The sequence below is a fragment of the Aphis gossypii genome, unplaced genomic scaffold (genome assembly GCF_020184175.1).
Source record: "Aphis gossypii isolate Hap1 unplaced genomic scaffold, ASM2018417v2 Contig00529, whole genome shotgun sequence".
In the NCBI taxonomy this organism is placed as follows: Eukaryota; Metazoa; Arthropoda; class Insecta; order Hemiptera; family Aphididae; genus Aphis; species Aphis gossypii.
The window spans coordinates 46,249-65,011 of NW_026083143.1; the positions used below are offsets into that span (position 1 = coordinate 46,249).

At 30.3% G+C, this 18,763-nt stretch overlaps 3 protein-coding genes across 3 annotated transcripts; all 3 read left to right on the plus strand.

The window, feature by feature from the left end:
• The first annotated feature begins 28 nt into the window (after window positions 1-28).
• On the plus strand, window positions 29-7,521 carry LOC126554508 (uncharacterized). Its single transcript, XM_050209577.1, has 7 exons — window positions 29-188; window positions 379-501; window positions 595-690; window positions 778-891; window positions 1,004-1,114; window positions 1,510-2,157; window positions 7,385-7,521. The coding sequence occupies exons 3-7, from the start codon at window positions 618-620 to the stop codon at window positions 7,519-7,521; spliced, it is 1,083 nt and encodes a 360-aa protein (XP_050065534.1). The 5' UTR covers window positions 29-188; window positions 379-501; window positions 595-617.
• Window positions 7,522-9,981: 2,460 nt separating this feature from the next.
• LOC126554502 (uncharacterized) lies at window positions 9,982-12,167 on the plus strand. Its single transcript, XM_050209574.1, has 3 exons — window positions 9,982-10,396; window positions 10,681-11,176; window positions 11,279-12,167. Exons 2-3 carry the CDS (start codon window positions 10,900-10,902, stop codon window positions 11,908-11,910), a joined length of 909 nt encoding a protein of 302 aa, XP_050065531.1. The 5' UTR covers window positions 9,982-10,396; window positions 10,681-10,899; the 3' UTR covers window positions 11,911-12,167.
• Window positions 12,168-17,049: 4,882 nt separating this feature from the next.
• LOC126554509 (uncharacterized) lies at window positions 17,050-18,342 on the plus strand. The gene has a single exon (XM_050209578.1). The coding sequence runs from the start codon at window positions 17,050-17,052 to the stop codon at window positions 18,340-18,342; it is 1,293 nt and encodes a 430-aa protein (XP_050065535.1).
• Window positions 18,343-18,763: the final 421 nt, after the last annotated feature.

The following is an 18,763-nucleotide window of genomic DNA, read 5'->3' on the forward strand; positions in this document are numbered from 1 at the left end:
GTCAAGAAGCAAAAGAATAGTTGCTTTGCCTAAAACAGCAAGCGAAGACGATGCAACATATAAAAGTATGTACACCACATTTTTTCATTTAAACTATTTGGTAGAAAGTTAAGTTTATTTCATTTTAGGGATGAAGTTGTGTACAAAAGGCAGAGATATTGTCCCTAAAAATAAATCAAATAATTATGGTAAATATTATAAAATATTCTATATTCATAATAATATTAGTAGTACATAATATGTATTATACCTAAATATATTATTTTTAGTTTGAATCATTAATATTTGGTTTAATATAGTTATAAACATAGTAAGAAAAAATGTAAAGGTATAATTTATTGTTTTTTAAAAAATTAAGTTTTTTGATTTTGTTTATAGATCTAAAATAAATTAATACTGATGTATTTACAAGTGATGATTTACCTTTACAAGGACCTTATCAAAATATTATATTATGCTCTAGTGAAAATAAAAACAATAATGTAAATCAAGCATCCAAAGGTAATTATATTGAATTTCAATGATTACATAAAATAACTTTATATTGTTTATAATGTTTGGTTAACATTAACACTATTATTAATATTTGTTTAGGTAATCATTATAACTTACGTACTATGTTACCAAAGAAATCAGTTCCTTTTACATCTCCTAATAATGTAAATCATCACCAAGAAGCCAATTTAAATAGTATGTTACTTATAAAGTTGTTTTAAATATTTTTTTTTATCTAATGATTCATTATTATTGTATTATTTTGCATTTTTAAATTAACAGGTAATTCATCATCATCATTTGATTATGTTGATTCAGAAGATAGCTATAAACCATTTAAAGAAGACAATAATTATTCTATTAAAAGTCTTGAGTCACCTAATGATTCAATAATTGGTAAATATTATAATATACTAAAATGGTCGTAGGATTCAGTAATTTTTATATGTATAATATAATATTATAAAAACTATATTTTTTTACAATCTATTGTATATTTGTATTGTAGGTACTTTACTTAGAGACAACCACAGTAATAATACTATGAAAAATGTATGTGAAAATATTAACAAACAAGATACTGATTGTCGAAGACGTCTTTTATACAATGATTTGCCAGGTAATAATATTATTGTCTTAGAAAATTATTTTATTTATTTAATAAAGATCTGACATTTGTGAAAGCACAATGTAATATTTATATTTTGTTTCTAAAACTATTAGATATTTATAAAATATACAATTTAGTGTGCTCTAGAAATGTTTGTTTTTAATAAAATGTGTAAATGGGTTTATAAATTGTTTTTAAGTGTTATGAAATTAATTTTTTTTAATTTTAATTAATAAAATGTACCATCTACAAAAATCACAACCTGTTTAATTTATATACCATGGGTACAGACACAACAGTTTATTAAAACATTTACATAATAATTTATAAGAACACTACAGTCTACAGCCATGGGTCACAACTAAAGTATTTATTTACAAATAACATTTTTTTTTTACTAATAGATAGCACATGTAGTACAAGTAATCAGCCAATGTCAAATGAAACTGAAGAAGCAAGCAGTATTCAGCTTATTCCTAGCTGTAGTAATGTAATATCACAAGATAATGTGCTGCTTCATGATAACGAAAATATTATTATACACTGTAATACTACTAATAAAAATATTGAAGTTATTACAAATAATAAACAGAGGTACATAGGAGGTAAACGGAAATGTATGAATAACCTTAAGCAACTTGGAGAAGAGTATGAAGATCGAAAGGGTAAAATTAAAACTATGAAAGTTTTTAAGCCTTTTACAACAACATGTTGTAAAAAAAGTTGTTCTACAATACTTTGTTCTGAAGAAATACAACAATTAATTTTTAAGGAATTTTACAAATTAGGTAACTTGTCAGCACAAGACCAAATTTTAATGGAAGGTATTCAAATTGAAGATAAAAAAAGAACAACTACTTTTAATAGAAAATCACTACCACAAACTACACATGATAGACTTATAACAGTAAAATATCATCTTCAAGTAAATGGTAAAATATTGGTAGTATGTAAGAAAATGTTTCAAAATATTTATGGAATAGAGCGTGGAAAAATTGATGTAATGATACAAAAAAAAAAAGCTTCAATCACAGGAATTTCACCTAAATCAGGTTGTTGGATACACTATCGAATCGGGTCGCAAGGTTGTCACCCTGTCTCTCCGCCGCCAGAGTTATTGCGCGATCGAACTTTGTACCACGGGCTGGGGACGGGTACCGTCGCGGTCTAGCCGTTGGCCGTCGTTCATCTACCATCGGCAGAACAGGTTCGCGATCCGGTGCCGTCGCCGTTTTTCCACCATTGTCTTTGTACTTTTTCGGTCTGAGCCGTGCTCGTCCATGCACCACGTGAGTCCGCCCGCCCGTTATACGCAGTGCGACTCGTGGGTTCGTATTTTGTTGTCGCCCGTCCGACCTTCGCCGTGCTCGTCCACGCACCACGTGAGTCCGCCCGCCCGTTATACGCAGTGCGACTCGTGGTTCCAACTTATAGTGGTCGCTTGTCCGTCTTTCGCTGTGCGATCGGAGCCTTGCTCGTCCACACACCCACGTGATTCCGCCCGCCCGTTATACGTAGTGCGAATCGTGGTCCCATATTATCGTTGTCGCCTGTGCCGCAACAACAGACGTCTACTTGTGACCGTCCTTTTTTTGTTTTCCCTCTCGAGTTCTTTCAGTCGGGAATATCGGGACCAGCTGTTAGTGTCGCGTCGTCCCCTTTCGGACAATCATCGACCCATTCGTCAGATTCGACGGCAGTGCAAGTGACGCACGCCTGATCAACGCCTCAACGCCGTTCTAGACCGTGGTGCAGCGCCATCGTCGTGTTATCACAGGAGCATCGATTATCAGGTCGTACGCGATAATTCTACTATTATTATTATTTTATTGTTTAGTATTTAGTATTATGAGAGTTTGTACATGCCGATCGGATGTGACGGCGTTTTTTTTTCATTTTATACTTAACATCAGTCGTTATTCAGACGTCGTACCGTGCGGTTCTCGCTGAACTTTATCTTTTCAATTAACGATTTAATTAATCTTGTTATCACAATTTATTTTAGTCTTAACTTATTTAACATTTACGGTTTAAGTATTTTTGTTATTTTAACATTTAATTATCTTTGCACAATGCCCACTTCAACCAATGAAACGCTTGATACCAGTGAGACTCTCAAACAAATTTTGGATACGGTAAATGAACTTAAATCCACTCAAAACAAAATCATTGCATCTATCAATTCATGCTTGGAATCTAACAAAACCCAGGAAAAAAAGTACGTTATTATTGAGTCGAAATTAGATACCCTATCGAATCAACTAGCTGAAGTTATTTCTGAAAATAAAACCTTGAAAGCTAAAATTGAGCAGATCGAAGGCAAAATAACAATTTTAGAAACTGCGGCTTCTCCTGGAACTAATGTTGAATCAGTTTACTCTGAACTTATGGACCGTCAATCTCGAGCACGTAATATTATATTTTTTAATATACAAGAATTTAATTCTTTACCTGATCAGTTAACTGACACTCTTACTGTTGATGAAATACTCAAAAGCATTGATTTACAAATTAATCCTGTATCTGTCTGTCGCTTGGGCAAACAATCAAATAAACCTCGTCCTCTGCTTACTACTTTACCTAATTCATCCGATGTTTTTGAAGTCTTAAAAGTAAAACGTAAATTACTTAGTACTGCTAACTTCAAGAATATTCGCATTGCATCTGATCGGACAACACAGCAACGGCAATATTTTACTAAAATTATATCTCAACTTAAGCAACGTAGTGATTCCGGTGAAGATAATTTATTTATTAGATACATCAACAATGTACCTACTATCTCAAAAAACTTATAACATCAACTACCTCAAAAAATCTATCTGTATATTATCAAAATGTCCGCGGTCTAAATACCAAATTAGACGTATTTATACGTAACCTAGCACTTCTTAATTATGATTTAATTATATTAACTGAAACCTGGTTATCTCGTTCTGTTAATGACTCTGAACTTGGACTTTGTCCTCATTACACCGTTTTCCGATGTGATCGGTACGAAATTCATGGTCCTGACATTCGAGGAGGAGGCGTCTTAATTTCAATCAAAGTCCAATATCCATGTCATCGCTTAATTATACAACACGATTTGGTCGAGCAGCTATTTGTAAAAATACATTTAAATCACATTTCCCTAATTGTCGGATCCGTGTACTTCCCGCCGCGCTCTGATTTAAATTTATATAATAGCCATGTTAATGTAATCGATAATCTTATGAGTAAATATTATAATGATAAATTTTTGGTGTTAGGCGATTACAATTTAACTAATGTTAATTGGGTCTCTAATAACCGTAAAATTATTCCTAGATTGTCAAATAATAATTTGTATGAAACAAACATTATATCTGCCTTATCTTATGTTAATTTAATGCAAAATAATTTAATACATAATTCTTCTGGATCATTACTAGATCTAGTTTTCTCAAATATTGTCAATGTTAATGTTTCCTCTGAAGCTTCTCCTCTTGTCCCTAGACTATAAATTTCATCCTGCATTAAAAATTACACTTCCACTTTCATCCACAAAAGAAAATTTATATTATAATGAAATTGTTCATGATTTTATTAGTTGTGATTATAATGCCATTAGGTCTTGTATGGCCTCAACTGATTGGAGTTGCACATTTAAAGATTTACATATTAATGAAGCACTTGATATATTCTACTCTAAGTTACACGATATAATTGATATACACTGTCAAAAAAAACGTATGTTCTCCTCAAAGTATCCTTTATGGTTTTCCAGTTAATATTCTCAAAAAAAGTTGCCCATAAAATATATAAACAAACTCCAACTAATGTAAATTATAATATATTCTCTAATCTACGTGCTCAATGTAAATTTGTTAATAAGACCGATTATGGTAATTTTATACAGAGAACTCAAAGTTCAATAGCCTCTAATCCTAAAAGGTTCTGGAATTATATTAATAGCAAACGTTCAAATTCTAATATTCCATCTGTTATCTCATATAATAATCAAACTGTTACTGGTGGTGACAAGATCGCGGAAAGTTTTGCCAATTATTATTCTACTATTTACAAACAATTAAATTTTATGCAAAAACCACCCGATGATATTAAATCGATGAAAGTCGATTTGAACACCTGCGTCATTACTTTAAGCGATATTTATGATGAGTTAAGCACCTTAAAATCCACTACTTGTCCTGGTCCTGATAATATTCCGTACGCTTTCTTTACAAACTGTAAATGTGTTCTGTCTATCCCTTTATTATACTTATTTAATATGTCACTTAATTCTGGTGTTTTTCCGGATAAATGGAAAATTTCTTATATTAAACCGATTCCGAAAGGGGGAGACATTACTTTGGTCACTAATTATCGCCCAATTTCTATAATTTCGATTATTCCTAAATTATTTGAAAGTATTGTACACAAAAAAATTTTCCCGTTATTTAAAAATATTATTTCTGATGTTCAACATGGCTTCATGCCTGGTAAATCAACAACCACGAACTTACTAGTACTCCAAAATTACATCCTACAAGCTTTCAGAACTGGACTCCAAGTCGACGTTATTTATACTGATTTCTCCAAGGCGTTTGATAAAGTAGATCATTGTGCTCTAAGCACAAAGTTATTTAATCTAGGTATACGTAATCCTTTCCACTCTTGGTTAGTTTCATTCATAACTGGAAGGCAGCAATATGTAAAATGCACGAGTTTTAATTCTTCATTATTTAAAATTAACACTGGTGTTCCTCAGGGATCACATTTAGCTCCACTTCTATTTAATTTATTTATCAATGACATCAAATTTTTAAACTCTAATACGTTACTATATGCAGATGATATGAAAATTTACCGTATAATTACATCACCAGCAGATAATTTGTTGCTACAGGATGACTTAAATCGTCTTAGCACCTGGTGTACTCAAAATAATTTATCCCTCAACATTAACAAATGTAAAATTATTACCTTCTCTAAAAACCGTACACCTACTTTATATAATTATTATATAAACAACATTAAATTAGATCGAGTCTATCTGTACAAGGATTTGGGAATTTATTTTGACCCATCTCTTTCATTTAATGATCACTATATTTATATTCAAAATAAAGCCTCTTCAATGTTAGGTTTCATAAATCGTAGCTGTAAAGACTTCGTAAATCCTTTAGCTTTAAAGTCACTCTTACTGTTCCTTCGTTAGATCATTACTTGATTATGGATCTATAGTATGGTCCTCACAATCAATCGGTGCTACAAAAAGCATGGAATCAATTCAAAACCGTTTTCTACGTATCATTCAATTCAGATTATGTATCGAACGTGTGCCTCACTCATCGTATCAACCATTATTGTCCTATTTAAAACTAGAAACCCTTGTCAATAGAAGGAAAGACTGGATCTATGTTTTATTTTTAAATTAACGAATGGGTATATTAACTGTCCTGAACTACTTTCTTTATTGAATTTTAATATCCCAAATCGTAGAACTAGGCAATTGAGTACTTTTTATGTGCAACTCCAACGTTCAAATTATGGTCTAAATGCTCCTATGAATAGATCAATGCAACTTGTTAATTATTTAAATGTTGATCTATTTTCCTGCGTCTCCTTAAAGGATTTTAATTCTTACCTAAATAATATTTTAGCTGTATAAATGTTTTAATCTATGTCTATTTCTTATAAGTCGATTTCCAATGTTATACAACTTTATTCTGTATTCTAACCTTTTTGTTTTCAGTGAATTATTTTCAACCATAAGTGTCTCATCACATACATTACTTAAACTTGTATATTTACCAAATTGAAACTATCTGTAAAATTGTCTTATTATTATTTTAAAATTAGTGTTCATGTGATAACAAATATTATTATTATTATTATTATTATTACTATATTATATAATTGTAGACGTATGTCTATAATAAATGTAACTGGGTTCGCCCGTTTAAATTATACAAATAAATAAATAAATAAATAAGCCACTCCTTTTATGCCGAACATTTTTAATAAATCATTCTCTAGTTATTGTTATATATAAACATTGTTGTTATCACAGGTCACCTAAGACTCATCACCTTTTCTTTATAGAAGGTTTAGTTATTTTGTATTCTTCAATCAACCTAATTTTATTTTTATACAGTCCACTCATTCCCTTTCTCTCTCCAACGAAGTCATCGATAGGTTCGACGAAGTTTCTCACACGCCCGGCGCGTGACGTGTTGGCCGCCGTCAGTGCGCACCTACACACACGCGCACACGCATCGCCCGGCTTCGTGTGCAGCCGCCTCTCGCACACAGGTACAGGTACTCACAAATCACACAATTTCCTACAAAAAGAGAAAGCAAACATTCTTTTACATATCAAAAGTTTTCCTGCATATGAGAGCCATTATTCGAGAAAAACATTAGCTTATTATATTTGTCGCCTAATTTAAACATTCAAAAAATGTATGATATATATAAAGAACAATGTGCAAGTAATGGTAAGGATTGTCCATCAAATTGGCTATATAGAGATGTTTTTGGAGAAACAGGGTTAAAGTTTAAATTGCCATATGTTGACACCTGTAAAACATGTGATGAATTTAATATAAAATCCAAATATTTAAATGGGGAAGAATTAGAACTTCTTACTGAAAGAAATAATATTCATAAAAACATGTTCGATTCTGCATACAAATCAAAACAAGAAGACAAAGCATTATTAAATACAATTCCAGCACTCAAAATAATTGTATTTGATTTGCAACAGTGCCTACCTACTCCTGACCTTAAAACAAATGTAGTTTTTTATAAAAGGCAGCTGTGGACTTACAACGAAACAATTAGGGATATTGGATCAAAAGAATCTTATTGTTACATGTGGCATGAAGGATTGGCTGGCCGTGGATCTAATGAAATTGGTTCAATTTTATATAAGCATATTATGGAAAAAATACCAAATTCCATTAATCATTTAATTACATATTCAGATACATGTGCAGGTCAAAATCGGAACATTAATGTCGCTATAATGTTTATGTTAGCAATCCAGAATCATCCAACTCTACAAATCATAGACCAGAAATTTCTTGTTCCAGATGAGATCAGAGATGGATATTCTAGATTGAATAAATGAAATATTTTGAAGCATACTTCAATAGATCTGAGTACTGAGTGCACCTTATATATAACCGAGTCAAAATATACCAATATTTCCTTTTGAAAATTCATTGTACCAACAATCACAATGAATAGTTGTATAGGAATCCCTTGATTTCGAAGTTGTTCAAGATGTTGTTGCTGGGCTTCTACAGATTCTTTGAACACTATAAAACTGTCTTGCGAATCTTTGATAGAATATTTGGTAATATTTTTCTTGCCTTTACTATGTGGCGACGTGAACAATACACAACGAGTCGCCCAAATTATTTACGATGTCGACAGTGTACAATAGGAAAAACCCATGTTCTAGAATATTCTACGATGGTCTCGCTAGAGTATATTCGGGGATGTTCTAGAACAAATCGGAGCCTATAAATACCAGCTGATCAGACGCTCAAATTTCATTCCGTCAGTGACTACGTATCGCGACATACCGTGTTATTCAGTCCGCAGTAATATTGTAACGCGTAATTGGTATTCGTTTGTTATATCTCATTCTTGTACATACATATCAAAGTAATATAGTGCTTAATATTTTATAAATTGTGAGTGATTATTTATTACCATAAACCACAACTATCTATAGTCACTTTTTTTGACGTAGGCGCAAACATAGCATGCAACAAATAAAATAGTGCAGCATTTTTGACATCTATAATTTAAAATTTTAAAAACTCACTATTAAAAGATATGTATAAGATACAAATGGATGTAATTTACACAATAAAGTAAAATACAATTATTTTTTAATTGAGTATCTTACTTTCATTTATACCAATGTCATTATTATTTTATATGTTTTCTAGTATTTTACGGCAATTAGTATCTTTGACTTTTTAATTTAGCAGTTTGATAATTTTTTCTGCTTTATCATTGAAATCTTGGTAAATATTATTAGTATTTGGAAATAAAGCGTTATAATCAATATCAATCTGAAACATAATTTGATAATTATTAAATTATATATTTTATTCATTAAACATACTAATTATTTTCTAGTTTATGTCCATATGGGATTAAATAATGTTTCCAGTTTTTTAAAATATCTGTTGTTGATGTAGCACATTTTATATTATTCAGACGATAGTTTATGGTTGCATTCCACATTAACTCTAATTCTGGATATGAACTTGTACCATGTTTAAGAGCATCTAATATGTCATCTATTTCAATTTCAGAAACTTAAAATATTTTATATACAAAAAAGGTATATCTTATATATAAAAATGAATCGCAAAATGTGTTGGTATTCGCATAACTAAACAACCCCTGGACCGATTTGGCTGATTTTTTTCTTCAACTGTTCGGAATTGCCAGGAAAAGGTTCTTACGGACGAAAAATTTGAAAAAGTTATCAGGTTTGAGAAATATGACGAGATGGTGATGAAATTACAGAGGCGCCATCTGTCCAGCAAATAGTAAACTAAATTATTTTGGTAGTCAATGGCAACCATTTAAATAAAATAAATAATTTATTTAAAATGTTATAGCAAGGTTTTGATTTGAACCCGATACCGTCAAAATATAAAAAATAAATTAAAACTATAATATTTTTGTGTTGCCATGGAAATATTATAGACAATATTTATTCAATTTAATTGTTTGAATAAAATATAATAAAAAATTCCTGGGAAGACCTTAAAAACATAATAATTTATGTTTGATATGCCTCCTATACGACGGAGCAATCTAGGTAGAATAACCCGAAATGCTACCAACCAAGCTAATTACCGATCTACCCAAAGTCCTCAAGAACGTGACGACCGAAATGAACGTGAAAGAATTCGGATATCACAAACGCGTGAAGCGCGAACGCGAAATTCAACTAATAATCGCGCAAGTTTGAATCGAGCTGCTTTCAGTTACGATGTGTCAATTGACTACAGTAACTACCAGTGTGTTGTTATTGGTTCTATGAACTCGGTTTGCTCACACTGTAAGGCATTAAAATACAAAAATGAAGCCAATGGATTGTGTTGCGCAAATGGTAAAGTGAAATTGATACCATTGGATCCACCACCAGAACCATTGTACTCATTGGTTTCAGGAATAGGAACAGATTCTATACACTTTTTGACAAATATCCAACAATATAACAATTGCTTTCAAATGACTTCATTTGGGGCAACAAATGTAGTTCGGGAAAATTTTATGCCAACTTTCAAGGTATGTATTATAGCAGTTACTCATAATTATTAGCGAACAAAATTTTCTGTCACCAAAGTTAAGATGTGTCACTAATCTTCAATTTCTTAATCATTACGAAATATATCACTTAGTCATCATATTATATGGTGTTTCAGTTTCAGTGACACTTTTATTATATTTTATATTTGATAGATATTAGTTAAAACTAAATATATACTTTTTAAGATCAAATATTATTTAAGTTTGATCACCGACAATCCATTAATTTATACCACACCATAATATTTTTTTTTTATTTACAGATACAAGGGCAAATATATCACAGAGCAGGTTCACTGTTACCAGTGTCAGATAGCGACAACAAATTCCTGCAAATTTATTTTATGGGCAATTCACCACAAGAAATTGATCTGCGTTGTGCACATAACAATTTAGTAAAGAGGTCTATTGTAGAACAATTACAAACTTTATTTCATTAACACAATCAATTGATTATATTGTTTAAAACTGCCCTGGATCTGATGCCATCCGATAATCACAAAATTGTAATCAGAGCTGATAAAACACCTGCAGGTCAACATACAAGACGTTTTAATGCACCAACTATTGATGAAGTTGCTATCGTTGTAGTTGGAGAAAACTTGGAATCCCGTGATAATGTTTTACGTCGTCGGAATGATCAATTACAACGTATAAAGGAAACACACCGCTCATATGATGCACTGCAATATCCCATTATATTTTGGCAAGGTGAAGATGGCTACGATTTCTCAATAAAAATGATAAATCCCATTGCAGGTAACTAAAATATTAGTTTAGCTATGGCGATAATATCTCAGTCATTATATTATGTATTTTAATTTTATATTTGAATGTTATTAAAACAAAATCTATTTACAGGTTCTGAAACCAACAAAAAAGTCAGTTCAATGAACTATTATTCATACCGCCTAATGATTCGGGAAAATGAAGATAATCACATATTGAAATGTCGGCGATTATATCACAAATATGTTGTTGACATGTATGTTAAAATTGAAACGGAGAGATTAACATTCATCAGGTTGAATCAAACCAAACTCCGATCTGAAGAGTATATTCACCTTCGAGATGCGATTAATACTGATGGAAATGCACAGAATGTCGGTCGGATGACTATTCTTCCAGCAACATACATCGGAAGCCCTCGGCATATGCACGAATATGCTCAAGATGCCATGTCGTATGTTCGTCATTATGGTACAACAGATTTGTTCATCATATTTACATGCAATCCGCAATGGATAGAAATCAATCAGGAGTTATTCTCTGGGCAATCACCCATTGATCGTCATGATATTACAGCCAGAGTCTTTAGACAAAAGTTGAAATCTTTAATGGATTTCATCGTAAAACATAATGTCGCGGGCTTGGATCCAAAAGGTTCTATGTTCAAATTTGTAATTTTTCAGGAAAGCCAATTCAAATGTGTTTCAATATTTTTCAGCTTATACTTGTTCGATTTTGACGTGTACATTATCAAAATGTTTTAAATTAAATCAGTAATTATATTATCCAAACAGTTTATTCAAAAGGAATTTGGTTATCAAATAATATTGATTAAACCAAACTTGGAACCAAATAGTTCTAGATGTAGGACCTTTTAGCCCAAAAATTAAAAATTAAATATAACATAGAACCTTTTTGCAACAATATAAATAAAAGTATTGTACCACATGGAACTTCTTCTACAATAGTAATACCAACCTAGCATACAAAATAATGTATTTATTTGTATGCGTGTATAAATTTATTGAGCCCATAATCACCTAATTTATTTTACTTAAGAACACCGTTACATTTTTTTAATACTGTCTAACAACTATTTGGGTTTATTTGTAATTAACCATATTTTATTATAAATAAAATAACCTTTAACTACAGGATTATATTGTATGAATAGTTATACTTGTAAAAAAGAAAAAATATACAACATATTATATTAAGTAATATTATTCTTTAATAAAACAACTTTTAATTAATATAATAAAATAAATCATTTTTACATAACTTTGACAAAAAAAAAATACATAACGTTGCTTGACGAAAAAAAATACATAACTTTGTTTAACAAAAAAAAAATACATAATATTTTAAAAATAGTAAAATTTAAATATCATCAATTTCACTCAGGTAATATAAATTTAATAAAATATAATATTTAGTCAAACTCTAAATAGATCAATTTAAAATTGTAAATCTTCTTCTGGCATAAATTTATATAATGATTTGATATCATTAATTTTTTCAACTTGTAACTGTTTAGTTATACCAGCTACTTTTGGATTAATTAATATTGATAGTGTATCAGTTGAGTCACAAATACACTTTTCTATGTATTCTAGTTGACCATGACATGTTTTGTACTTAATATTATTAAGAGAGTGTTGGGTAAACATTAATTGGGATACTGATGCAAAAGGGATGGTATTAAATTTGAACAATTTAGTTAATGCATGAAAATTTTTAAAATTGTTTATGTTTAACTCAATTACCTGAAAGGGATTTGTATGGTTTACTCGTTGCATAGCTTTGGTTAATGATATAGGAGACCAAATGTCAATATCTTTAAATTTTTTTTGAATTTGTGAATGTACATTGTCAACAACTTGTACTCCTGAATGCCCAGGTGTCGAAAATTTCATATTGATACTCTCAATAGTTGGATTTTTCATTAAAAAACTTAACATGGCTGAAGTCATAATAGAATTCCTGTTTTGAGGGACACAGCTATCAGACCATGTAATGATATTAGTTATAGTTGGATTTTGTTCAAAAATTGTTTCAAAAACTTTTAGTACTGCACTAGCCATATCATTCCCAGAACGCCCAACAATGCCCTCATGCCATAATGCACAGTATACTTGAGAATGAGACATAATTTGTAGATGAACAGTCATATTATACATATTTAATTTGCGTTTATAGAAAGCTGATCCAACATTAGTTTTGGGAAGAGGTAGTACATTTTCAAGGTCAAAACAAATTACAGCAGTTGTGTTAATTTTATTGTTTCTATCTTTTTCTCTTTCAATTCTCATGTTTTGTTTTTTAGTAAAATGATTATCAAATATGATCTGTTTTTCCTCCGTTAGAGTATTATACTGTTTTTTTAAGGTATTGAATTCTTCACATACATCACATAAATCTTTTTTGGGGGTGTAAAAGGCTAAGTTGTATTCTGTTGTGAATAAAAACCGATAAAAATACATACTAACAGGTGTTTGGTTATCAGAAAGACACTGAGTAATATACATTTTATACATTTTGCTAACATTAAGATTAGACTCTAAATATTGTTTATTGGAGTCAGCACGGCAATAATGAGATGCTGTTGTTGGAAACTTACCTATATGCTGTATAGCATATGTTCTATCACTATCTGATACACGACTTTTGGTCTTTACCCCTCGTTTTTCATTAGGCGGCGTTAGAGAAATAGGATTTTTACTTAAATGAACATTATATACAGGTTTTTGACTTATACACAAAGTTTTTAAAAAAAATACTTTACAAACTCTTATTTTAAGAGTATCATGTTTACCAAGGTAGTATCGAAAACTGAAAAAATGTTTTTTAGTTTTGGTTTGCCCTGACTTAATTCTTTCAGTAAAATTTAATAAAAAAACCAGTTTGTCTTGTCTATTTAAACTATAAAAATTTTCATGAATTACTTTGATGTCATTATTACTAAAATTATCACGGCATTTAAAAGAACATGATGTGCATAAGCTGTCAAATGATATAGATTTTGCTGGAATAATTTTACCACTAGCAGCTGCTGAAATATGCTCAAGTCCTTTTTGTGTCAGATCCTTTCTCACATTTTTTTTCCATTTGTTCATTCTGATGAGTCTTTTCCTAGACTGTTTTGCATTCTTTACAGGTGTTTTTTCAGATTCTGACTCAGTTGAAGAAGATTCTGAGTATGCGACTAGACTAAAATAAAAATAATAATACTCTTATTACTGGTACATTTTAAAATAAAACATAGTAAAAATAACAAATTAAATTAATAAATGGATCAATCTTTAAGGGAAAGTTATACTTGCGTTTCTTATATGGTAGTATGGTACTATACAATGGGCATTTTATAATATAGTCCAACAGATTTGTCCATTTTATCAATCACTTTTAACTACAACTGTTTGCTAATAAAGTTAAAATGAAACAAACAATATATTATCTACCTTAATTTTTGATTTTCGTTAAATGAACTTAATAGTTGACACTGTAATTCTTCATTGTTAATAGAAACTGGTTTTGTTGGCTGAGAAATATCAAAAGCCATATTATCTTGATCTTGTATTACAGAATTTGCGTTATTAGGCTCAAAAATCAATCTATGAAAATAATGCCTCATTATAAACATGTAGCTATAATTACCAATCACAGATAAATAAAATACACAAATATATTAAATAATAAATAAATATAAAAATAAATAATAAATAGTTAAATAATAGTTTTTATTCTTCTATCATTCTGACATTGAAAAAAGACAAAATTTTTATTATTTAATATAATTATTATTTGTTTTTTTTTTATTGAAAGATCTTAATGTATTTTTATTTTAAAATTATATGAATGATGTAGAAAATAGAAATATAGTGTTGATTTATTACCATGATGTTATTCTACAAATGATAAATATATTGCTCTATCTGGAAATTATATTAATACAAATATTATTCATATTATTAGTAATTATTAATACCTATGTTGTAATATGAATGATTAAGCCTGTTATGATAATATCAGTCCTGTTTTAGATATTAATATTACCTACTTATTTTAGTTTTGTAAATTATTTTACTCTTTTACATAGCCACGTCATTGGTGTATAAGTATATTGGTTATATTTTATCAATCAAATTTATTTGCTTACTTCTTTTTAACACAATCAACAGATTCGTTTTCAGACTTGTCTTCGTCAAAATAATTGTTTTTGTTGTATAACCTTAATAACAAAAAAAAAGATTTTAAATCAAGTTAATTAATAAAAAATGAAATGTAGGGTAGTTATACATTAATTCAATACAATTTACCATTCAAAAACATTATTTTTGCTATTCACTAGATCAATTTCTTCAGGATTCTTTTGTTTCTCTTTATCATAATGGGAAATATATGACAATTTTGTACTCTGCAAGGATGGACTAAACAGAAATTAAATAATCAATATTTAAAAAATATGATAGACGGTAGATAAAAGTAACACAAATTTTAATTACATGAAAAAAAGAAAAAATTCACTCATAAGTTAGATAAGTAAATTAAATACCAATTTAATACAATGCACGATAGGTATTTGTATTAATATTTAATTTTAACGCATTACCTACATAATATCCATAATCCATATCAAAAATATATAAATTATAAAATATACCAATAAAAATTGAAAATGAATTATTTAATATTGGGTAGCTGCAGGGGCGTATATTGAATTATATAAATATTATCATTCATATTAAGTTCATAACCAAATAATCAAAATACCTACATGTGGTTGATAGAAACATAATATTTATTAGTAAATAAGAGTAATACTCTCAATAATAAAAAAAATTATAAAATACTGTGAATGGGGGGACAGCCGCACAGGTCCCCCTTAAATACGCCCCTGTAGTATAGATATCCACTATCCAAGTATTGTATAACCTATCTAATGTAATTCGGTCTAATATTCCAAAATAATAGTCCAATAAAACTTACCTTTTTTTATTTTTATTTGGGATAAAGTCGGCATCTTTGACAGAGTCATCATATTCCGATGAGCTGGAGTAGTTTTCTTTTTCTGTATTATTATAATTACGTTGATGGGCCAATTTAACAATATGATTTGTCCTTTTTCGTAGATTCATGGTGAAAAACGTCGTTAAATGTTTTGTTTTAAGTTTTAACAGCAATAAGCAGAACGTGCACTATGCTACTATGCTCCGTCGGGATATTATAATTAAAAAGCACGTTCTTATTCCGGACGTAATATAATAATATGTCGACTGTCGAGTCAAAATATTATCAAAATTGTATTATTATAAATTATAAATATAACACTATTAATATTTAATAATAATATAAACTTTATATGATAACGAAATGCGCGCGAACGTAGTACAATGGAATATTCCATAATTTTATTATACCAACTAATATATTATGATAATAAATACATACCAATATGTCTATTTATAACATTATTAAACCTTTACTACACCACCCGACCACGGGTCGCGACGCGTTGTAACGTATTATGAATTCACAATAATTATTGTGTCATCATATTATTATTGTACAAATTATTGTACGCGTGGTATTAAAAATCAAATATAGAACTTTTTGTTCCTAATAAAATAGTTTTAAAGTTAGATAGAACCTTTTTGTTCAAACATAAAATAAATTAAATACAGTTCTATCTATGTTTCTCAATAATATTATTTTGAAGTTAGATAGAACTTGTTTGCACTGCATAACTTCTTTGATTTTTAACGTATTGAACTCCTTACAAGCTAGAAAAAAGCGCGGTACAATTCATAGCCTATATAACGAAAAAAATGAATTTCATAAAAAACTTACATAGAACCTTTTGGATCCAAGCCCGCGATGTGTTTGGTGAGACACGCTGCTGGATGTATTCTGTGGAGTGGCAGAAACGAGGATTGCCACATGCACACATTTTGATTTGGTTGGTTGAAAATATAAGGCCAAATGAAGTTGATGCAGTGATATCAGCTGAAATCCCTAATGTACAAGTAGATCCTGGATTGCATGAGGTAGTTATCAAAAACATGATACATGGTCCCTGTGGAACTCTTAATCAAAATTCACCCGGTATGATGGATGGTAAATGTTCAAAACGATATCCACGGACATTAATATCGGAAACAATTACTGGTAATGACGGTTATCCATTGTATCGTCGCAGATCGACAGCAGACAATGGAAAATCAACAATTGTCAAATTAAATCAACAAGATATTGAAATAGATAATCGTTGGATTGTTCCATATTCACCCATTTTATCAAAGACATTCAAAGCACACATCAACGTTGAATCTTGCCATTCAGTGAAATCTATTAAATACATTTGCAAATATGTAACCAAAGGGAGTAATATGGCTGAGATTGGAATTGGTGCAGAGAATTCCAATGATGAAGTTACCCAATACCAAATGGGCCGCTATGTCAGTAGTAATGAAGCAGTTTGGCGAATATTTTCTTTTCCTATTCATGAGAGACACCCTTCTGTTGTTCACTTAGCTGTGCATTTAGAAAATGGACAAAGAGTGTATTTTACAGCACAGAACGCAGTACAAAGAGCTGCTCAGCCACCATCTACTACATTAACCAGTTTTTTTGAGACAAGCCAAAACGATGATTTCGCACAAACATTGCTATATTCTGAAATGCCAAAATATTATACCTGGAATCAATCCTCAAGGAGATTTATACGACGGAAACAAGGAAAACCAGTTCCAGGATATACAGATGTATATTCCACCGATGCGATTGGCCGGATTTATTCAGTACATCCAAGCAATGATGAATGTTTTTACTTACGACTGCTATTAGTCAATGTACGTGGCCCAACATCATTCCAACAGTTACGAACTGTTGATGGTGAATTGTGTGTATCCTACAGAGAAGCCTGTCAACGTTTGAAATTGCTTGAAAATGACGCTCATTGGGATCAAACTCTCAATGATGCTGTAATATCATCACACCCTCATCAAATACGAACATTGTTTTCTATAATCATATCTACATGCTTCCCATCAAACCCAATTGATTTGTGGATCAAGTACAAAGATTATATGTGTGATGATATTTTGTATCAAATACAGAATAGAATGGGAAATCCAAATATACAAATCAGTGAAGAAATTTACAATGAAGCATTGATTTCAATTGAGGACATGTGAATAAAAATAATTAAATAAAACTATAACAGTTAAAACTATAACTACTTACTTTTAAATCATTATATATGTTTTATTTAATTATTTTTTATTCACAACGCCCTATCACCAGGGTGACGGTTCTGTTCAGGAGAATTTTTTAAAATACGTAGGCACAAAAACTGCCACATTACAAATCTTTCGTCGTGAATTCGACGTAATATTAGCACTATCAATACGATTAAATTAAAAATTAACACACGGCATACGAAAATGAAAAAAAAGAAAGTAACACACGGGCAACGCCGTGTCGGGTCAGCTAGTATATATATATATATATACATATAGGAGACGGCCCCTATTCACTCATCAACGCACAGACCAAACCGCTGGGTCTAGAGACTTGAAATTTTGTACAGAGGTTCCTTGAGCAATGTAAAAGCGC

Coding starts and splice junctions, on each gene's coding strand:
- LOC126554508 (XM_050209577.1), top strand. CDS start 618: ATGTTACCAAAGAAATCAGTTCCTTTTACATCTCCTAATAATGTAAAT. Junction 892..1,003: donor ACCTAATGATTCAATAATTG/GTAAATATTATA, acceptor TTTGTATTGTAG/GTACTTTACTTAGAGACAAC. Junction 2,158..7,384: donor AGGAATTTCACCTAAATCAG/GTTGTTGGATAC, acceptor TCTCGCACACAG/GTACAGGTACTCACAAATCA.
- LOC126554509 (XM_050209578.1), top strand. CDS start 17,050: ATGTATTCTGTGGAGTGGCAGAAACGAGGATTGCCACATGCACACATT.
- LOC126554502 (XM_050209574.1), top strand. CDS start 10,900: ATGCCATCCGATAATCACAAAATTGTAATCAGAGCTGATAAAACACCT. Junction 11,177..11,278: donor AATGATAAATCCCATTGCAG/GTAACTAAAATA, acceptor ATCTATTTACAG/GTTCTGAAACCAACAAAAAA.